This window comes from Natrix helvetica (genome assembly GCF_964273705.1).
Source record: "Natrix helvetica genome assembly, chromosome: 1".
Lineage (NCBI taxonomy): Eukaryota > Metazoa > Chordata > Lepidosauria > Squamata > Natricidae > Natrix > Natrix helvetica.
Window position 1 is genome coordinate 116,175,805 of NC_138548.1, and position 23,699 is coordinate 116,199,503.

At 37.4% G+C, this 23,699-nt stretch overlaps 1 protein-coding gene across 2 annotated transcripts in view; it reads left to right on the top strand.

Moving 5' to 3' along the window:
* SIGIRR (single Ig and TIR domain containing) overlaps positions 1 to 23,387 on the top strand; it is a 50,878-nt gene extending 27,491 nt beyond the window's left edge. For both annotated transcript variants that reach the window (XM_081934214.1, XM_081934213.1), the window contains 2 exons: positions 14,875 to 15,049; positions 22,962 to 23,387. In XM_081934214.1, coding sequence (XP_081790340.1) covers positions 14,875 to 15,049; positions 22,962 to 23,155 — 369 coding nt within the window. In that variant the 3' untranslated portion in view covers positions 23,156 to 23,387. The remainder of the gene's footprint in view (positions 1 to 14,874; positions 15,050 to 22,961) is intronic.
* Positions 23,388 to 23,699: the final 312 nt, after the last annotated feature.

Consider the following 23,699-nt stretch of genomic DNA (forward strand, 5'->3'; position numbering starts at 1 on the left):
ATAAATTAGAAACATTTGCTAATTGTGCAACTTTTCATAATTGATTATTTACGAAGTGCTGAATCTGTAACTTCCCAAGATAATATTCCCAGTAGCCAGCATAGTTAGTGGTAGATGCTGAAAATTGCAGTTTTCAACTTTGATGGATGGAGATTCCCCATCGTTGCTAGAAAATAGATTATTGGATCTGACAGGTCACATCTCTCCCAAGTCACATGTGTCTCTGTTTCTCTCTCTCTCTCTCTCTCTCTCTCTCTCTCTCTCTCTCTCTCTCTCTCTCTCTCTCTAATGAAGTAGTCTTACTTGCTGCTACAGAAAATTGTAAGAAAAAATATTACTGTGTCTTGTCTTTAAAACAAACAAAAATCCATAATGAGGCACAAAAACCAGAAAAAAATAAAAATTAATAATACATACTGTTTTTCACCCAAGATATTTAATGCACAGATAGTTCAAACGCAAATAAAAGATATGGATTAGCGAAGATGAAAAAACACAAATACTCTCAAAGCAGGAATGTAGAAAAGCATTATATCAATGTACTCGTTTATTATTTAGACTTTTTTCTGTTTTCATATCAGTGGTAAATGGATAATAACACAGAGTTTATCATTGGGTTATTGAAGGAGGGATGGAAAATTCTCTTGAAATATGAAAATAATTTAACAAGAGCTTAGTACAAGTTGAATATTTGAAACAGTTTTTATTCCATAGGAAAAAAACAGCAGATGTGTTTTTTTTCCTTCCCGATATCTCCTGGCTTAGTAAAAAGTGTTTAGTTTAAATTTTCTGTGTAGTATTTCCTGATTTGTGCCAGAACTAAATTGTATGATGGGCTGGGCTGCTGTTTGAGAGGATCAGGAAATCGTTTTCTTGCCAAAAGGAAATTAATTGGAAAAAAAGAGCTCAGGAAGGATTCTAAAATGAATACATTAAAAGACCAAATGCAAATAATTTCAAGGGGGTGGGGGTGGTAGAGCATATATAAGACATAGAAAGAGGACCAGATTCTCAAGAAAAGGAACTGTGGAAAGTTTGGTTCTCCTGAAGTGGACTTGTTGAAAGTTAGACTGCAATAGTTGCCAAGCATCTTAATTTTGATCACGACACCATGGGGATGTTGCAGTGATCATAAGCATGAAAAATGGTTATAAATCTCTTTTTTTTTTTCAGTAGTGTTGTAACTTCCAATGGGCAGTAACCAAATGGTTGTAAGTCAAAGACTACTTGTATTTTTATTAAATATTACATTTCTTAAAAAATGGCATCTTCTTTCACTCTTTGTATGCAGTTTTCAGACCGGCTGCCTTTCTCTTTTATTGCATAAAACAGAGGTGCATTTAAAATCTGGAGAGGACATTGTTTGATTTTTGGTTTTTCCATGTGTGACATCAGAACAAGGCATTTTTGAAGAGTTCTTTGAAGTGTTTGTCTTCTTTGCCTCGCTCTCTCTTCCAGAATTCTTTCAGACTCATGGAGAATAATTATTTCTATTTTCTGTTACTGTTTTCCAAAATCATTATAGCTGATTGAAACATAGAAGCATGTCAGTCATATGGAGGTAGAGGACTGGCCAGAATATGGAAATCATCCCAAGATGGTCTTCGTGTAAATTTCAGAATTTTGAGGATTTCAATTCTTATTCTGAAGTGAATTTGTTTTTAGATTTGAGTCACACGACCTAGCAGAAAATGTGATCTGTACTATATTTGTTTGCTGGTGCCCACTGTGCTCTTTAAATGTATACCAAAATAGGTGATGCTCCTAGGGAAAATGACATTTTCAGTCACATAATCCTTGTTGCTTCTATTAAGTGTGCAAGTATTAGCCATGAACATCAGTGACAAGGAATCATTTCCTGATGGTTGGACTATGTTTACACAGATATTCTGTGCTTTAAAATTTTACATGTACGTACTCTCCCATTAGTGACAAAATGGAGTTTAGGTGGACCTTTCAATTTGCCAGTATATGGAGATTATACTTTGATATGCAAGAGAGCAATAGCGCTTTTGCCATTTTTAAGGCTTAACATATTCAGATCTTGATAAATTGTAGAGTAACTAAAACTCTATTTTATGTTTAAACCTCCTCTTTTGAGGTTTATTACCAATTAGAAGACCAGCATGATTTACGGTAATTTGCACTATAAAGAATCCCAAATAAGTAAATAAAAGTTATGAGGGAAATTAAAATGAAGACTGTAGAAATATCTACCTCCCCTGAAACACTACCAACAAGAAATCCTGTAACAGTGCTGCTACCTGAAAAATTTCCATCTAAATCCAACATGTGAGGGCTCTGCAGTTTGCAATCAGTGCATGAAAGCTATACCAACTTGAATAAATTTCCCATTTACTGATATTTCTAAATCGCATAGGAGCAGTGCGTTAATCTTTCATTCTGACTCTCCTTGTATGAACAAAGGAAGCAGGCTGTCACTCTGATCTTAATAGCTGGGGCTCCTGATTTGGGTTTTTCCCTCCCCCTAATACCAAAAGTAAAGCTCTCATTTAACACCTCTCCTCAAAAATAAGGCAGCACAAGGCTAAATTATCTCAAGAGAGATTTTAAAGTGGTAGTTGATGGAGGCTTTTCTGTCATGGCTAAATCGTTTCATTCAATAAGTATAAAGGATTACATTCCGTCAAGATAAGTTCTGAGAATGCTGATCCCGTTTTTTTTTTTTAAGGGGGGGGGGGCTAATAAATTATACACCAATCAGTGTAATAGCTATTTTTTAAAAATAGAAGTGAAATATTTCTTCTCACTTACTTATGAGGCATGGGTCTTATTGCTTGATGAAGCTGCTGGAAAATGAGCCAACGGTTCAAAATTAGAGAGCAATTTTGTACTTGCTCATTTAATTCATTTTAACATAAATAAACTGATGCAGCTTTTGTGGACTTTGAATCAGACAGACTATGTTTTAACCAACGGAAATACATTCCCAAAGAAACTTGCTAATACCAACATCAATTACTATTTGTTAATTTTATTGAGAGTGATATACTCAAATTGCATACTCTCAGTATAATTGCTTTCTCTCGGTATAAGGGGGGGAAAAATAGCCAAATCCGAGCCCCACTCTGATTAAGATCAGAGTGACAGCCTACTTCTCTTGTTCATACAAGGAGAGTCAGAAGGAAAGATTAATGCTCTGCTCCTATTCAATTTAGAAATATCAGTAAATGAGAAACATTTTCTTATGTTTAATGCCTAGTTATATTTTAGTTTCTGTCATAATTATGCATTGCTCCCCTTTTATTCCAACCTCTTAACAAATTTGCCCTTAATCAAAAGGATATTGCTCTTTTCCTGTTATAATCACTAAGAACAAAGCTGACTGTTTTTTTTAAGGCAGTCAATTCAATATAATACTCTTGTCCTATTCCTATATAATCTTATTATCTGCTATCAGGTTATTGTCAACTTTTAGCAAGTATATAGACAGATTTTCTCCATCATGCTCTCTCCCTAACCAGGTTTTCCAGGGCACAGATCACTTCTGTAACTCTTCCCATTCATCTTTCCCTCTTCTTTTTCCTTCCACCTTTCCCAGCATTAAAGCCTTCTCCAAGCAGCTGGGTCTTCACATAATGTGCCCAAAGTAGGATAATTTGAGCCTGCTCATTTGTGCCTTGAATGGGAACGGTGGGTTGATTTTTTTCATGTGATCCATGTATTTGTATTCTTGGGTGTCTACAGTTTCCTCGAGGGTGTCCTCCAACAAAAGTTCAAATCATCAATATTCTTCCTATCCTCCCTCTATGGAAATAAAACCCAACTTTTGTTTCCATAGTGGGTCCCAGAGCATGCCATAGTTTGCACAATTCTGATCTTTGTAAGTATAGGCACGTCACAGCATTTGAATATCTTTTCCAAGGCCTTCATGGCTGTTCTACGAAGTGCTTGTCTGCAGTGTATTTCTTGAAGGATTGTTCCCTTACTGTTGATGGTTGGTTCTGAAAAGCAATAGCTATCTGCCACTTCAATATCTCCATTGTCAATTGTAAGACTGGTGGTTCTACTTATTATTGCAATGATGTTTCTTGACTCTTCTAAAATCTCTCTGAAACTATTATGTTCCTTTCTGAGTTTTTTTTTTTTTTTGTCTTTCTTGGCTTTGGCTTCTCTTCTTGACATTTTCCTGGTTTGTTCTGGCATCCAGTTTGCTTTCTTCTGTTCCATCTTTGGCTATCTCTTTTCACACTCATCCTTAATAACCTTCTTTGAGTTCCTTCCATAGTTCTTCTGGTTCTCTATCAATGAGGTTCAAGATTTCAAAGTGATTTCTGATCTTCTCCTTGAAAATGATTGGTACATGTTCAAGAGCCTACTGCGAAAACTGGCTGGCTTTCTTCTTCTTTAGCTTAACTTGGAACTTGCACATGACCAGCTTGTGACCTGTTTCACAACCATATGGCCATATCTTTGATGCTATAATTTAGCTCTTGCATCTTATTTTAGTAATAATATAGTCAATTTGATTTCAGGCACATCTGCTGATGATGTTCATTTATGCAGGCATCATTTGAGATATGTGAAGGCTGCATTAACTGTGAAGAAATCATTGGCATCATTGACATTGACAAGTTGGACTCCTGCTTCGTTCTGATTTCCTAAGTTATACATTCCAAGTACATCTTTTTTCTTTTTAATGTTTCCAATTTTGGCATTCCAGTCCTTAATCACAAATTTGCTTGCATGTTCTTACAATTTTAAACTCAACTTGATCTAAAACCTCCTCTTTTTCTGTATCAGTGGTTGGAACATCATCTTGAATGATTGTTATATTAAAGGAGTGTCCATGAAGCCAAATTGGTATTATCTGGCCATTGATTGCCTTGTAGCTAGGCACTGTTTGTGCTATACCCTTCCTAATTATAAAAGCAATACCATTCCTTCGTCTTTAAATCTCCTAATAAGCAATGTGATTTTCTAACTGAAAGTGTCCAATCCCAATCAGCAATCTTAATTTGCTGATATCCAATATGTCATTTTGCAGTTTTTTTCCGTCTTTCATTGTATTTGAGCTTTTCCATGTTCATGTTTCTTACATTCCATGTTCTCATTGTAATTTTGCCTTTGCAGCTTTGGATTTTTCCCCCGTGTGTCAACATCAACAATTACATTTGAGGCTTAATCTAACCATGTAACATCATTACTATACGCACACACACACAAAAACCCCTGCATTGTTTCCTTAAGTAGCATGTTGAGTGTCACCTGACCCGAGAGGCCCATCAGCCAGCACTATATTGTCAATCGTTTTATATGTCCTACCCATGTGGCTTTCTTGAAACAAAATATTGGAGTGGTTTATTGTAAGCAGTTCTAAGATTACAACCACTCATTCAGTGACCCTTCAATGTTGTGAAGGTGGCAAATGAGTGGTGCTGATGACAGTCCTTAAAGTTCTGACTGCTGCAGCATCCCTGCAGCCATGCGATCACAACTTGGGTGCTTGGCAACCAGCTCGCACTTATAGTGGTTGCAGTGTCCCATGATCATATGGCTACTTTTTCTCCCCAAAAGCGCAATACTACTATGGAGTAAGAGATCCCAAGGACCTTAGGAGCAACCCCCCCACACACTTACGTTCCATAGCATGCTTCTGTCTACACCCGCTCATACTCATTAGCACCAGCCTGCAGCCCTCACTGGCCCACCAACTGCTCTTGCTGGCCTGCTTGTATCCCTATTGCAGGCTCATGGCACCCTTAGGGACCCCCCATTTCTTGTCTGGGACTCCTGTCTTCTTTTGTTTAATGACCTACATGCTTCCAGGGTTAGGACAGCAACTGAGGTTGCTGGATTGTCATTGCTAAGCATTGTGGTCACATAACATCATGCTTTATGACTACATCACTTAGCAATGGAAATTCCAGGTCCAGTTGCCATTGTAACCTGTGGACTTCCTGTATTTCCTGTGCTGTATGAATTGATGCCTTTTGTCATTGTCACTGAAGTGATCTTCTGCCTCCAGCATCTTCCTATATTGCTGCTGCCCAATATAGCCCCTGCTTGCTTTTGTTGGGCAGCTGGGATGACCTTCATGCCTTGGATGACACTGCTAGGAATATATACTCTTGGCATATACTCTCAACATGTTCACTTATCCTCCCCAGGAACAATACCCCTCCCCAGTCCCCATGACGAAGCAGCACCGCAAGACTTTGGTTAGGTGGGATGTGTGTGCACACAAAGTTACACAGCCTATTAATATCATTGCTTATGTTCTTCCTTAGGAATGCCATCAGCATAAATTATCAGACAGCTGAAATCCTTCCTTCTAAACACATTATAAGCTATCATAGTACAGTGACATCTTTGAGATATAGAAGTGCTGCTAATATTCAGTGAACAAATGTATTTTGCGATGGTTTATTCCCAGATTTTTGAAAGATGGATGCTTTGTCATGCTCAGAAAAGACTGTTGTGTTCTTAACCTTCATTAGATAGTCTAAGAGCATTTCCTAGATCAGTAATGGGATTTTCATCCTAAAAGTACAATATACTGGGTGCATGTGCAAGGTACATGTAGAGACACGTGCACCTGTACAGGGTGGAGGTCATGCACTTGGGGGCGGGGACAGCGCATGGGTCATGCACACATGCATGGGGCAGGGGCAGTGTGGGGGTCCATAAGCAACGTTTGTCATTGTGTCTCAACTCATCCCACTCCTTTTCAAGGAAAGTGCAGCAGTAAATCAATGATACTGAAGTACTTAATGAAAAAGAGGAAGGAAGGGCCACATCCAGGAAGGTGTCTGATGCCTCCTTGTGTCTGAAAACATAGTAAAGTTGGCAAGAGCTTCTATTAGTTTTGCCAGTCGACTGAGAATTGATACGTACAGCATACACATCAGTGTTTCAATTTCACTTCCTCCTCTACAATTGCCATCAATGTTACCCAAACACTATTGTAATCTTATATAATCGCATGAAGTCACTCGTTGCATAAAATTTTATTATGTTTGTAGAACTGGAATTTTTGGGCAGGGACAGAGCTGACAGACAATGGAATGATGGATTTGTGTAAGTCACTGCTTTCATCGCAACAAAAAGTCAGATTGTCCAGAAATAACAGGGCAGGGAAAGGAATTTTTGCAAAGCTGCTTGGTCTTGGAATATATTTTTATTTTGGAATATATTTTTTGGAATATATTTTTATTATTTTTAAATTTAAAACAATATAGTACCGCGAAGTTGAAGTGACCATACATTCACATTATATACAGCTAGTCTCAACCATTAACAATTAGCCTACTTAATACATTGTCTATCCTTCTTTCCAATCACAATATATACAGTTTGTTCCAGTCTTGTCACCTTGTCTTATATCAATCATAAAATCTGTTCCAGACTTCAAAATATTTTGATTCCCCTTTATTTTTAAGTTCAAGAGTGAGCCTATCTGCTTCCGCACAGGCCAATACCTTTCTGATTATATCTAGCTCTGATAGTGTATTTTCTTTTGTCCAATCTTGTGCATAAGTTATGCGCGCCGCAGTTAGTACATGTATAATTACAATTTTGGTCTCCCACCATTTGTTCTAACCATGATTGAATCATTTTCCTATATTTTTTTTGCCTCATTGCACGTCCACCACATATGATAAAAAGTACCTGGTACCTACTTCCAACAATTTGGGGGCAGATTTTTAAACATTTTGGAGAGCCGTGCTGGTGGGAGATTCCATCTGTAGAACATCTTATAAAGATTTTCTTTATATGTCGTAGCCATTGTTAGTTTCTGATTAAGTATCCAAAGTTTTTCCCACTTAGCCAATTCCACATTATAACCGAAATTTTTCGCCCAGGCGGCCATAGTTTCTTTGACATGTTCCTCCTCTAGCTTATATTCCAACAAAAATCTATACAACACTTTGATCAGCCTGTTTTCTGTCTGTATCAAAAGTTTATCTAATATTGTGTAATCTTTGGCAATACCTTCCTTCTTCCCATCCTGTGCAAAGGTTGATTGTATCTGTAAGTAGGACCACCATTCTACTTGTACCCCTTGTGATGCCAATTCTAATCTAGTTTTGATCTCCCCCCATCTGTTCAATAACTCTTTATATGTAACTATATTTTCCATATTAATTAAATTTGGGTGTATGTATGCTTCCATCATAGATAGCCAAATGGGTGTTTTGGTATAGTGGTTGTGTTTAATTTTGTTCCATATTAATAACAGGGACTGTCTGATGCAGTGTCTATTGAAATACTTGTGTGCAGATCCTTTTTCATACCAAAGGAAGGCATGCCATCCTACTTGGAGGTCATGACCTTCCAATTTGAGTAATTTTTTATTTCTCAACATTATCCATTCTTTTAACCATGTTAGAGTGGCTGCAGTATAATAAAGTTCCCAATCTGGTACGCCAAATCCTCCTTTTTCCTTAGTGTCTTGCATAGCCTTGAGTTTTATTCTTGATTTTCTTCCCTGCCAAATAAATTTCGAAACCAATTGATTCAAATCCTTAAAAAACCCTTTTTCTAATTTAATGGGAATATTCTGAAATAGGAAAAGAAATTTTGGTAATACATTCATTTTTATGGCTGTGATCCTACCCATCAGGGACAATTATAGTTTTTTTCACCTTTCTAAGTCTTTCTTAGTTTTATTGATCAAATTAGTATAGTTATCTTTTTTGATTGACACACATCTGGCAGATAAATGTATACCTAGATATTTGACTTTTTTGACAGTTTAGATACCCAATTTCTTCGTTAACCCCTCTTTCGATTTTGATGTCATATTTTTAACCAGCATTTTAGTCTTTATCATATTTATCTTTAAACCTGCTACTTTCCCATACTCTTGTCAATTTTTCAATTAGTTTAATACCAGACTTTATAGGATCCTCTAACACAAACACTAGATCGTCCGCAAAAGCCTGTAACTTAAATTGTTCCTTTTTCATTTCTAGTCCCTTTATCTGTTCCTCTTTACGTACATTCCTGGCTAAAACTTCTAGGGTTAATATAAATAGCAGCAGGGATAGGGGACAACCTTGTCTTGTACCTTTCTGGATTACTATACTTTGCGTTAATTCACCATTAATTATTACTTTGGCTTTTTGATTTGTATATATTGTTCTAATTGTGTTTATAAATTTATCCCCAAATTCCATGTGTTCCAATTGTTGATGCAAAAATTCCCAGTTCACATTATCAAATGCCTTTTGGGCATCGAGAAAAAATATTGCAACCTATTTTTCATTATGCACTTCATAATATTCGAGAATGTTCAGCATAATTCTCATATTGTTTTTAATTTGTCTTCTGGGGAGGAATCCATTTTGATCTGTGTGGATGAATGATGTAAAGAATTTTTTCAACCGTTCTGCTATTATTAGAGCAAAAATTTTGTCGTCTGCATTTAGCAGTGAGATTGGTCTGTAATTTTGTATAAACATCTGGTCTGTGTCCACCTTAAGTAATAATACAATATTAGCCTTCGTCCATGACAACGGTGTCTTCTCCTCTTTCAACTTCCAACACAGTTGGAACAAGCATATCCTGGAATTCTTTATATATTTCCGCTGGCAGTCCATCCGGCCCTGCAGCTTTATTATTCTTTTGTCTTTGTATGGCCTCAATTATCTCTGATGTTTTAATTTCTTCATTGAACATATCTTTTATTTCCTCTGGTATCTTTGACAGATCTGACTTTTCCAGATATTGTAGTATTCCTTTCTTTGTATAGTCTCGGCGACACCTAGGAGTAGATCCTTCTCTGTGATGGGCCCAACCCTCTGGAACGACCTCCCCCCAGACATTCGAACTACCACCGACCTCCGTTCCTTCCGGCAAAAGTTAAAGACTCACCTATTTCAATCAGCTGGCCTGGCACTTTCTTAGTTTTACCTCCCGGGGATTTATTCATTTTAATTGGGTTTGGGGTTTTAATAAGCTTTTAATGTACTATATTTATTATTCTATATACAGTCTTGCAACCTCCTCCACCTACGTATTTAATTATTTAACTGTTTTATGTATGTATTTTATAACGCATTTTAGTGACTGTACACCGCCCCGAGTCCCTTTCGGGAGAAGGGGCGGTCTATAAATACGAATAATAAATAAATAAATAAATAATAGAACTCTTGGGTAATCCTTTTCTTTTCCTCTAGTTGATAGCAGATCTTGCCTTTTTCATCTTGTAATTTATTGATCCAATTCTTTTGCTTCCGCTTCCTCAGCCTATAGGATAGCCACTGCCCCAGTTTATTTGCATTCTCAAAGAAATTTTGTTTTGCTTTTTTTTATAGACTGTGCCAATTTTGCTTTTTTTAAATATAGCCAATTCATGTTTAATCAATTCCATACTTCCTTTTATACTTCTATTTTGTCATTTCTTTTGAAGTTCACTCTCTAAATTTCTATACCTTTCTTTCAACTCTCTTATTTTTTGATTCTCAATTTTTTTCTTCCTAGCTGTAGCCGATATTGTGAGCCCTCTTATAAATGCCCTAGTTGTATCCCATTGGTTTTGTGGGGATGTGTCTCCTGGACAGTTTTCTTTGAAGAAAAATCTTAATTTCTGATTAACTCTTTTAATATATTCCTGCTCCTTTAGGATTGTTCTATTGAATAACCAATGATAACTGCCCTTTTGTTTTTTCCATATAATCCTCATGGGATTGTGGTTGGCCCATAAATTGGGTTCTGTGTCTATCTCCTTCACTTCCAAAATTAACTCCATCGACATCCAGAACATATCTATCCTTGATCAGGATTCATGTCTATTCGAGTAGAAGGTATATTGCTTTTCCTCTGGACATCTTTCTCACCATACATCATAGATATTTAATTCCTCAGCCATTTGGAAGAATGACCTGGGCAAAATTTTCCTAGCTCCTTTTCTCTTCTTTCCACTTTTATAGTCCCATTTCTGGTCAACTATAGCATTGAAATCACCCATTAAACAGACATTTTCATTTCCCATCTCTCGAATAATTCTATGTAGTCTATAATAAAAATTTTCCTGATCTTCATTAGGTGCATATATTACAACCAGTGACACCTTTTTTTTGGTTTAACATTATTTCTACAATTAATATTCTCCCTTCCTCATCATGATAAATTAGTTTAGTCTGCATAGTGTCTTTAACATATAATGCTATTCCTCTTTTCTTTTGATCAGCTAATGCCATGTAAAGTTTACCCAATCTAGGATATTCCAAGATCTGGATCTGTCGTTTAGTTATATGGACCTCTTGCATTGCAATTATATCGTAATACAAATATTTTAGTTTATTAAAGGTTGTTTTCCTTTTCTGGGGTAAGTTAGACCATTGATATTCAATGATAGAATCTTGATTTCTCCCAACATGATTCTATGTGTATTTAGGTCGTGTGCTTCTTGTTGCCCTTATCTCTCTCACTTCTTTTGTTCTTCCCCTTTTTTCTCTAAAACAACTTCTTTCTCCTTTCTTGTCTCCACTAGTTCCTTTTCTCTTCTTATCTGTGCCCTAAGTCCTTGCATCCTTGCTCCCAACTGTTCTCCTTCGTCTTCCTCATCTTCCTGCCCAACAAGATTGTTGTAGAAATCTTCCACTTGTTCCACCATGTATATTCTGAATCTTCTATCTCTCCAAATTACCAGTATGCTCTCCGGCATCAACCATCTGAAGTTAATTTCTTATTTATTCAGCACAGATGTTAAAAATTGATAGGTCCTTCTTAGTTCTCTAATTCTCCTTGGCACGTGTTTTAGGACCGTTAGTTGTCGTTGATTGTGTATTATTGGATCGTCTCTTGTTCTATTCAGCACCTCATTGTGTATTAATTTTTAAACAAACTTTACATGGACTTCCCTTGGGAGATTATTCTTTTTTGCCTAGTTTGTCTGGATTTTACATGTCTCATCGATCTCACTTGCAATCTCATCCTTTCCGATTCCCAAAGCCTTTGCCATAAGGTCTGCCATCATGTCTGGTAAATCCTCGCCTTTTTCTTCCTTTACATTCTGAAACCGTAGAAATTGGGCTGCTTTCTCCTATTCTAACGTGAGGACCGTTAACTTAAGTTCTTTGTTTGCCTGGATCAGCCTAGAACTCAGCTCCTCCATTTTCCCCCATTCTCCAACCTTCCTTTTATTACATTTATTCTTTGTTTGTGTTTATTGATCTGTTCCTGGAACTTCTCAAATTTATCATCCATCTTCTGCATCCTCTCCTTTAGTTCTCCAGTATCATTTCTTATTTTTCTAATATCCTTTTTTAGTTCTTCATGATTTTTAGCCATTGCCTCTCGCATAGTCTGTAATATCATCTGAAGCTCCTTAGTTGAATTGGATCTTTCCCTCTGGAGCATATCCTCCGAAGATCTTTGGTTCAAAGGGCTGGAAGCCGCTAGAGATGGCTGGGATGCTGGCATCCTCCTGTGCCAATTTTCATTAGATTTGTAGCGCTTGCCATTTTTTGGAAGAATTGGATCCCTAATTTAATTATTTTCCAGAACTCCCACTTTCTTCTCTCCCTCGTAACATTCTCCAGTTCTTCCTTCCTTCCTTCTTCCTTCCTTCCTTCTTTCCTTCTGTCCTTCCTTCCCTTCCTTCCTTTCTGTCTTCTTTCCTCTCCTTCTCCTCCCTTTCCCTCTCCTTTTCCCTCTTCCTCTACTCAATAATCAATTTTAAGGAGTATTAAGGGGTGGTATACTCTATATATCAGTGATGGTGAACCTTTTTTGGCTCGCATGCCATAAGTGGGGGGAGCGCAGGGGGTGATGTGTGGGCGTGCCGCACCCATAATGCAATGCACGACCCCCAGTGCGCATGCGTGCACTACAGGCGCAACACCCACTTTTACATGCTTTTTTCACCCTCCCCAGGCTCCAGAGGCTTTATAGGAGCCTGGGGAGGGTGAAAACAGCCTCCCCCGCCCCCCCGGATGCCCTCCAGAGGTGTCAGGGAAGCCTCCGGACAGCCCCTGAAACCTCCGGAGTGCTCAAAACGATCCTCCGAGCAAACCGGAAGTGACTTCCGGTTTGTTCGGAGGGTCGTTTTGAGCGCTCCGAAGGCTTCAGGGACTGTCCGGAGGCTTCCCTGATGCATTCGGAGCAAACCGGAGAGTCGTTTTAAGCGCTCCGAAGGCTTCAGGGACTGTCCGGAGGCTTCCCTGACGTCTCTGGAGTGTGTCCAGGGGGGCGGGGGGGAGGTTCTTTTTGCCCTCCCCAGGCTCCTATAAAGCCTCTGGAGCCTGGGGAGGGTGAAAAATGGCTTTAAAAAACAGTGAACTGAGCTGGCCAGCGCGTGCATGCACACTGGCCAGCTGACAGGGCAGCGCCTCATGTGCCCTGACAAATGGCTCCATAGGTTCGCCATCACTGCTATATATCAATATATATATATATATCAATATATATCAATATATATATATATCAATATATATCAATATATTTCAATATATATCAATATATATATATCAATATATATATATATCAATATATATGAATATATATATATATCAATATATATCAATATATATGAATATATATCTATATCTATATATCTATATCTATATATATATATATAAATCAATATATATATATATATCAATATATATATATATATCAATATATATATATATATATATATATATATATATATATCAATATATATATATATATATATATATATATATATATATATCAATATATATATATATATATATATCAATATATATATATATATATATATATATATATATATATATATATATATATATATATATATATATATATATATATATATATATCAATATATATATATATATATCAATATATATATCAAGATGTCACTCTTCCACAGACTAACAAGATACAGACTTGACAAAATGCACTGCCATAAGTCAGCTTTTTTTCTTCTTCAAACCTTCTTCAAACCTTCAATACTTAATTCATTTACCCCTGAAGGCATCCATGTAATCAGAGTTATTTACAGCCGGCCTTTGTTGTATTAACTAATTAAGTTTAGATTCAGCTCCTCAGATTGTTCAGACAAGAAAAGAAAGAAGTCTCCAACCTTCACTCAGCATATTCCTCTTGCTCCTATAAATGGGGGGGGGGGATAGAAAAAAACAACAACCACCCCACTCCTTCTTTGAACCCTTAATCTCTTGAGCTGTTTTGGAATAAAAATACCTTCCACCAAGATCAGGAATCTGTTAAGCCACTCGCGACTCCTGCAGCCTCTCTGTAATAAATCCTCGCTTACTTTGAACTGCTATCAGCACTCTGGGACGGCCTTTACAGATCGCCCTCTTCCACGCCCAGGGTTATGAAGGAAATTTCAAGCACAGACCATGAACTGCCATCCTATGGTCGTGCCAAACCAACCTTCTCTTCAGTCTTCCCCTACAGGAAATCTTCGGTTTACAAAAGTCTTTCCAGGCGCCAGATCCAGCTGCTCTTCATGGAGCTCTCCGTTCAAGCAGCCATTTGTGCTGGCAGCTAGCCCCGCCCCCGAGCTCCCTACAGTTTTTGAGACACTCCTTGATATATCCACACATTCTTCTGCTTTTTCTTCACAAAGATGGAGGAAAAACTTGCTTGAAGCGTGCACACACGTATATAGAATATACAATTGCATTAAAGTCATAGGTTAAAGAGAAAGTAGGTTTGGCTGCTAACACCACTCTTCTCTGGTTTTGCAGGATGTTTCATCTCGGAGATGAAACAAAACTGAATGTAGATATTGCTCAGAGAACTATTCCCAGCACAGGCCTCTTATCTCTCTCGTTCAGTTCAGGCACAATTTCTAGTCAGGGTTTTGTGATATATTGCTGAAAAGACTACTTATGAGGCTGAGCATATGAAAAATCTGGATGTTCCCCCCCCCCCCCTATCTCCTGTTTCTAGGCAATTGCATCGGATTTCTGGAAGGAGTTGTGCCTCTCCTTGCCACGGAAAGTATCTTATCAAGGCCTCAGGGGGGACCCTCAAACCTTTCTCCAGGAAGACAAGGATCCGATGCTGATTCTCCATAGCAACTATCCAGAATTCCAGGGGGACTCTCACCCTGAAGGAGACATTGGTAATAACACAATATCATATTAGCTCTGTCCCTGTTTCTTAACGGAATGGCTCTGAAGCAAACCTTTTTGGGGCACAGTTCTCTAGCACAAATATAATTGATGTGACATAATTGATGTTAATCATACTGATTCTGCTTTACTTTTTTTACTCTTTTTAAAATTATTCCATGAAAAGGCTTGACAATTGGAGCTAAGGCTTGAAAGAAAGAAAAAATGGAATTGCAGAAGTATCAAAAGGCAACCATAAACAATAGCATTAATGGGTCAAGACCAGTGGTGGGATTCAACACTTTTTACTATCAATTCTGTGGCCATGGCTTTGTGGGTGTGGTGTGGCGTTATGGGCGTGGCAGGGGAAGGTTACTGCAAAATCCCCATTCCCTCCCTACCCCACTAACCTGCTTTCCAGCTCCGTTCTCCTGTTCAGGGCAACAAAAGAAGGTCAGCTGAGAGGCTGGGAGGCAGCAGGGGTGGGGCCAGCCTATTTGCCGGTTCTCCGAACTACTCAAAATTTCCACTACCGGTTCTCCAGAACCTGTCAGAACTGGCTGAATACCACCTGTGGTCAAGGTTTCCACAGAAACATAAATGAGTTCAGCAGTCTGGCTAAACTCATCATTTTGAGCAGATTGCCATATAAGCGACACCATCTATGGATAAGACAGACCCTCACTCACTTAGTCAACTGTTTATACTAAGCAGTGAAGTAACTTCTCGACTGGAAATGGCAGAAAAAATGAGATAGCTTTAGGAACTGAAGACTCGTATGCTGGGGAGAACAGTTTGCAGAGAAATGGTGCAAGCTAAACAAGTGAAGCCAGCCAGGCTTCTTCTTCTAAATGAGTAGGTACACCTTTTGGCTTCTGTAGATGAAGGTAACATCTTGGCTAAAGAAGCTTCCTTGGTTTGTCTGGTACAAGCCTTCTGTTTTTGCTCATTGCTAAAAAATAGCTGAATGCTCTTGACTGCACTTACTTTGGGGTAAGTTCTAGTGCTCTGAAAAAGACCATGCGTGTTCAAGATCATGAATGTCCAAGGGAGCCAAGAGGGCTTTTGCAGAGGGTTGCAAAAAGTTGAAAGTGACTCCTGTCTGTGCCGTGTACACTTGTTTCCATTTTGCTCCTAAGAAACATATTTTTTTTCTATTCAGTCACGAAAGATAAAACCTAGTCACAAGTTACAGTGGAGCCACAAGTTACAGTGGAGACAAGTGAAAAAGTATATATCCCTTGAGAATTTTAACTCAGAAATTCTCTTCTTCCAGTCCAGGTTTGCACAGTTAGGTTTAAATCACCCTAATTAAAGTAGCTTAACTTTCATGATATTTATATTAGGACACGTTCTCCTAATATTTCAATATGTTTTGATAGATTACCCCCCTCAGTGCTATTATTTGCTGTTTCTGTGACTTCCAAATGACCTAATGGTGGTTGATGTATGGTGGCATCAGTTTAGCCAGCCCTGCTTTGCCCAAGCACCTCTGGCCTCGATCTGTATAAAAGTTAAAAAGTATTACAGCCAGTAAACCTCCTTACCATACTGTGTGGCACAGTTTACTGCATGCTAATTAATCCATACGTGTTTATAAATTCATATTAAATACTGATCAGCAAGCAAGACAGGCATTTCCATAAAACAATTTGCAGTAACCGTAAATTGTGTAGTGGTATATACTGTAGATAGACGGAGATTGCATTTTAATTATTGTGATAAATTTATTTTAATGTAGCAATATGGGAGGGTGGCATATAATCTTTTCATTAAGCAACATTCTAAGTTCCTGTGTCATATATATGCCAATATATCAAAACTGAGAAAAGAAAGCAATAAAAAGCATGAATCAGAATTGGAAGGGGATATTTAGACCATCAAGCCCACTACCTTCTCAGTGCAGGAATCCAAATTAAAGCAAGCTTAACAGATTTCTGTATAGCCTCAGTCAAACATATGCAATGAAGTTGAATCTCTCTGGATAATTGGCCTCAGTATTGACCTTAGTATATATGTATGTATGTATATATATTTTAAGCCCACAGCTTGAAGATGGCAGGTGAGATCCTGCCGAAACGTTGCAAAGACAATCTCAACCTTACACGGGAAAAGACCCGAATACAATAAAACCAGCATATATATATATTATATATATTTTTAATGTATATTTTTAATTATATATATATATATTTAATGTTGTCTTTTTATATTTGTGTTGTATTTGTACTGATAAATAAATAAAGGGAGACTAGTATAGATCTATTTCGAGCTAATTAGCTCTCATCAGCTAGCCATACCCTTACTGGGATTTGAACCCGGGCTGTATTATATCTTAGGCAGAAGTCTTAGCCACTAAGCCACTAATACTAACTTAGTATATATATATACTAAGTTAGTATTAGTGGCTTAGTGGCTAAGACTTCTGCCTAAGATATATACAGCCCGGGTTCAAATCCCAGTAAGGGTATGGCTAGCTGATGAGAGCTAATTAGCTCAAAATAGATCTATACTAGTCTCCCTTTATTTATTTATCAGTACAAATACAACACAAATATAAAAAGGCAACATTAAAAATAAAAATATGGTTTTCTGCCTGCATGGTCTTCTGTGATAAGCCGAAGGACAGAAATGAGGGAGTAGTGACCTTCCTCCCATATTTAGGCATACCAGGGGTTGTAACACAAATACATACCTATTTCCCTGGCTCAACTGATAAGGAGGCGAGCCTGTGGCTTAGTGGCTAAGACTTCTGCCTAAGATATAATACAGCCCGGGTTCAAATCCCAGTAAGGGTATGGGTAGCTGATGAGAGCTAATTAGCTCAAAATAGATCTATACCAGTCTCCCTTTATTTATTTATCAGTACAAATACAACACAAATATAAAAAGGCAACATTAAAAATAAAAATATGGTTTTCTGCCTGCATGGTCTTCTGTGATAAGCCGAAGGACAGAAATGAGGGAGTAGTGACCTTCCTCCCATATTTAGGCATACCAGGGGTTGTAACACAAATACATACCTATTTCCCTGGCTCAACTGATAAAGAGGCGAGCCTGTGGCTTAGTGGCTAAGACTTCTGCCTAAGATATAATACAGCCCAGGTTCAAATCCCAGTAAGGGTATGGCTAGCTGATGAGAGCTAATTAGCTCGAAATAGATCTATACTAGTCTCCCTTTATTTATTTATCAGTACAAATACAACACAGACAGACAGACAGACAGACAGACAGACAGACAGACAGACAGACAGACAGACAGACAGACATACATACATACATATATATATATATATATATTTATATATTTATATATTTATATATTTATATATTTATATATTTATATATTTATATATTTATATATTTATATATCAGTAATAGGTATGTATTTGTGTTACAACCCCTGGTATGCCCAAATATTTCCCTGGCTCAGCTGATAAGGAGGAGAGCCTGTGGCTTAGTGGCTAATACATCTGCCTAATATGTAATACAGCCCAGGTTCGAATCCCAGTAAGGGTATGGCTAGCTGATGAGAGCTAAATAGCTTGAAATAGATCTATACTAGTCTCCATTTATTTATTTATCAGCACAAATACAACACATATATATCTCTATCTCTATCTATCTATCTATCTATCTATCTATCTATCTATCTATCTATCATCATCTATCTATCTTCGTCTGCATAACATTCTTTACTGGATGTATCAAAAACCTATCAGAAACTACCAGCAAACTCTCACAACCACATGGCATCCCCATAGCACACAAACCTACTAAAGACTTCCAAAATATCCTAAGTAAACCAAAAGATCCAGCAGCCACAGAATAAAAACAGTCATCTTCAACATACAGTGTAAGGACTATAACAGCCACTATTTAGGACAAACAGGCAGAAGATTAACAGAGCTCATCCATGAACCCAATTAGCAGGAAATAAAAAGACCAAAACTTCTCACCAGCAATCAACAACCAGAAGAGCAGAGATTAATACCAAGATTAACATTAGACCAACAATGCAGAAGTTAAATAATTCCCCAATCAAGGAACCAGCAGCTCAGACAAACAAACAAGAAACAACAACTTAAGGAACCACCAAAACTTCTTGCAGGGCAAGCCACTTATATATAAAATGAGACCAAACCCCACTCCCTTGCAGAACTGGTGACGTTATCTGCTTTGATAATGAAACTTCTGCAAGAAAACAGCCAAACTCAGCACCAAGGACCCCACAGTTTACCCCGAGCTACAAATATTATCTTCTTTTTATATTCTTAGGTATTTGAAGTCTGCCCTCATATCCTCTTCGCCACAATTCTTCTCTGAAAGATAAATATTGACTTTTTTCCATTCAATTTAAATTTTCTTGATCAGCCTAACTGCTCTTCTCTATACCGTGTCCAATTTTGTTTGAAACCTTCTTAAAACCAGAAGGTGTCCTACAACAATAGTTTACTTGAGGTGGGATCTGACCAAAGCTGAATAAAAAATAGAACAATTCCTTCCCACAATTTGAACAAAAACAAAGAGCAGTCTAGAAGACTCTCTTTATATAGGTCCCCTGATTTGGAAACTCTGCTTCTGTTGTTATAACTAATACTGCATTTACTATTTTCCCAACCACATCATGTGACTGACTCATGCTGTTTAAAATTGTTTTGTGTTTTCATTCCTTTTTCAAAGGTACCATTGTTAAGCGAGGTATCCCATCACATATTTGTATCCTTGATTTCTACTCACTAAATCAAGAACTTTGCATATGCATCTTTCATTTGGTTATATTGAGCCCACTCCTTTAACACATCCAGATACTTGGCAATGTTATATCAGACATCTTGCTATCTTAACTAATGTTCTCTCATATGCAAATTTGATTAAACATTCCTGCCACTTCTTGTTCCAAGTCATTAACAGAAATATTGTATTATAAAGGATCTTAGGCTGAGTTTTATGGTACCCATCTTGATCCCTCGCTCCAGTTGGTAAGGGCTCTTATCCTTAAGGACTCTCCAGCTTGATGAGCAGTCTTTGATTGCAATTTCTGAAACAGCTATGCCTCCACTTATTCTTATGCCATTCAGTTGTTACTTCGCTAACTTACTACTCAGAATATCACGTGGCATTTTGTTGGATGTTTTGTTGAAATCTAGACATATTCCTCTATGACTTTCCCATATTCTACTCAGCAGGCTTCCAATTTAAAAGAAAATATGATAAAATTAGTTCTTTTTGTTTCTGGCAAATATACACTGTCAACTGGTAGTTATTTCAGTGTTTTTAAGGTACTTAGGGATTGCTCTTATGAACTTCTCTAGGGTTTGTCCAAATATTGATGACAGATTGAATATTCATGTCAGATTCCTGGATCCTCCTTCCCCCCTTTTATGGGGGGGGGAGGAGAGAAGAACAATAGTTATTATCTGTCAGTCATCTGACATTTGATCCCTCTTAAGGATTTTTCAAATATAATTGATAATGCTTTGGCCAGATTATCACCTGACTCCTTGAGTACCCTAGATGTGATCTATCTGGCTCTGGAGATTTAGACTCATTCAAAGTAACATAGAAATTATCTAGGTTTCCATCAATCTGCTAAGAGCCGAGGTGGCACAGTGGTTAGAGTGCAGTACTAACTGCAGGCTACTTCAGCTGACTCCTAGCTGCAGTTCAGCAGTTCAAATCTCTCCAGATCAAGGTTGACTTAGCCTTCCATCCTTCTGAGGTGGGTAAAATGAGGACCCAGATTGTTGGGGGCAATATGCTGACTCTGTAAACTTCTTAGAAAGGGCTGTAAAAGCACTATGAAGCGGTATATAAGTCTAAGTGCTATTGGTAATACTGCCATTTTAATCTGTTCTTCACAGTTGCTTGTTGGAACACATCCCTGCCATTGTGGCAAAGTAGCCATTGAATAGCTGTGCTTATATTCTGAAAAGCCTAAAGCCTGGAGATATTGTAGCTACTTCATATTATTCCTTTTTTAGGCATTTAGGCCCAGGGGGTGCACATTAGATCAATGGTAGGAAAATACCTCTGTGTGCATTCATTAAATCCAGAAGATTTAATGAACCAGTCCTGGCATTGGGGATTTGCTAATACAGTCTCTGCTTGCAGGGTAATACATTTTAATTTTAGCAACAGGAGCAAAATAAGTTTAGTGTTCATAAAAGATTTACCAGCATCTGGCAGCACAAAACCAAGCTCACTTATACTCTGGTTTTAATTGTTGGAAAAAATAAAAGCAGTTCATGAACTTGGCTGGACTTCCTTTGTAATTGTGACAGCAGTGGTTGTCTTATTTTGTAAAAGGGCTATATTCACTATCATGAATAAGGATTGTTCATGTCACAGCATTGGTCTGCAGCTTATTGGAAGTTCTCATTTGTCTTGTACAACAGCATCTTTGGATGCTCAAGTCTTCTTACTCTCTAACTTGCATGAGAATGATCTCTTATGAATTAAAATTTGGCTTCTCTTGTCTTTTCCCCAACCAAACCATCCAAAATTAAAACAGAAATACAAATACAGAATGAAATAATAAGTCCTGATTGGAGTCAACCTTCGTAAAATGCATGCAAAAAAGAATCAAGTTAATCCAAAGATTGCTTGGAAGTGTGGTCTGATAATAATACACCCAACAAATCATTAATAAGAAAAGATAATGAACCTGTCGGTACTACAGGGCACGTGTCCACAGAATCTCTTGCTTTTGACATGTTACCTGCTAAATGCTAGCCATCAATGCTCCTAATAATACTGAGCAATTCAGGTTGAAGAAGAATTCTGCAGTGGAAAGAGTTGTATTGCCAAACATGATTCGTCATCATATTTGTGTACAAAATGAAGGACTTATGGAATGGCATTAGTATCACAATGTATTTCTCTATCTGACATAATTAAATAAAAATTAGATCTCAAGGAAAAACTATTTGAATTTCTGAGGACAGACTGGAAACATCAAAGCTGTGTGCTGCTCTTGTTGTTGAGTCAGTCAATGTTTAGGAACTAAGGAAAGGGAAGGAAATAGAAGAACAGGCTGAATTATATTTGCACTTTTACCCTCGTATAAACTTCTTCTTTTCTCTTGCACAGTATATTCTTGCAAAATCTGCAAATATATATGAAGACGAGCATGTAGACAAGAGGAATCAAAATGGATTTGGGAAAGATGAGAGAGCTATGTAGTATCTTGTTATGATTGGAGCATGAAGGCTAAGAGCCATTCAAGTTGTCCCTAACTCTATTAATCGACTCAGAGCACGATCTGATGTGATGCGCTTTGTGTAAAATGTAGATGAATAAATGTTTAAACAAAGTTAAGAATAAATATTTAGTGTGTGTGTGTGTGTGTGTGTGTATGTATATATATACATGACCGGCTGAAGGTTGACTCAGCCTTCCATCCTTCTGTGATGGGTAAATTGATGGAGGCAATATGGTGACATTTGTAAACTGCTCAGGGAGTGTTCTAAAGCACTATGGAGTAGCATATAAACCTTAAGTGCTATTGCTATTATTTTGCACAAGATATTTTTTTAATTGGGTTGAACCTGAATGAAATCTTAGAGATCTGTAACTGGAGTTCTCTCACAGGGTTCAAGCTTTGATTGAAGTATTGATCACAAATAATTTTCATTCATTTCCTCCAGTAGAATTTCCCCCAGTCATAGATTTCTTGAATTTTATCTAATTTAATTATTACAGTGACTTAATAGCATTTTGCAGAAATATTAGATCCAGAACAATGTATAATTTGCTGGAAAGTAAGCTACTTAAAATGGTATTGAAAGGGTTCGGTATTAGATATAGCTTCACTCTGAATATTTTGTAGGAATTATAATGTGCTCTGTTACTTCAAAGTAACTAGTCTTGTGTGAACATTTGGAAACATTATCCCATTATCACTTCTTTTATATCTTACAGTAATCCGGAGACCAATTATCAAAAATCTACCCCCTCCTGTTAAGATTGATCCTGATGGTCCATGTCTTGGAGCAATGGAAGAGGTACAGCTTGAGGAAACTCAGAAGAATGAGATAGACATTTCTGACCTGGGATCTCGCAACTATGATGCAAGGACAGACTTTTACTGCCTAGTGACGGAAGATGATATATGAGGCTTGCTAAGATATTCCTGTGGAAATGATAATTTTTTTTGTAAGCATGGTATGCTTTGGACAACATGCTTAATTAATCTCTTTAATCCAGAAGTACTACAGAACTCTGACCTGCTCATTCAACATGTCTTTTCCTAACTTAAAGGATAGCAGTAAAAGAAATGTTCAGATGACACAAAACAAGAGAGTAGCCAAGACTTCAGGAGACAGAAATAAAACAGCTTAGGCTTGGCATCCTTCTGTTGGGCACATCATTAAACAGGGCAATTGTATCAAATGGCCTCTGAACCTCCTACATGATTCTATAAGCAATCTCCATTGGAGGGATGCAAGGTTATGGAGAACATCTGATTATCTTATACTCAATAGTGCCATACATTCAGATGATTATCTTGTATCAGATTGCAATGCTGGGATTTATCTAAGCAACAGGCTTGGCAAGCTTTTCAGTTACTGCTAACATTTCCAGGCAAGTGTTGATATGTGAGAAGTGAACATTAATAGCTGAATGTTATTAGGGTAATTGGAATTATAAGGGGAAATA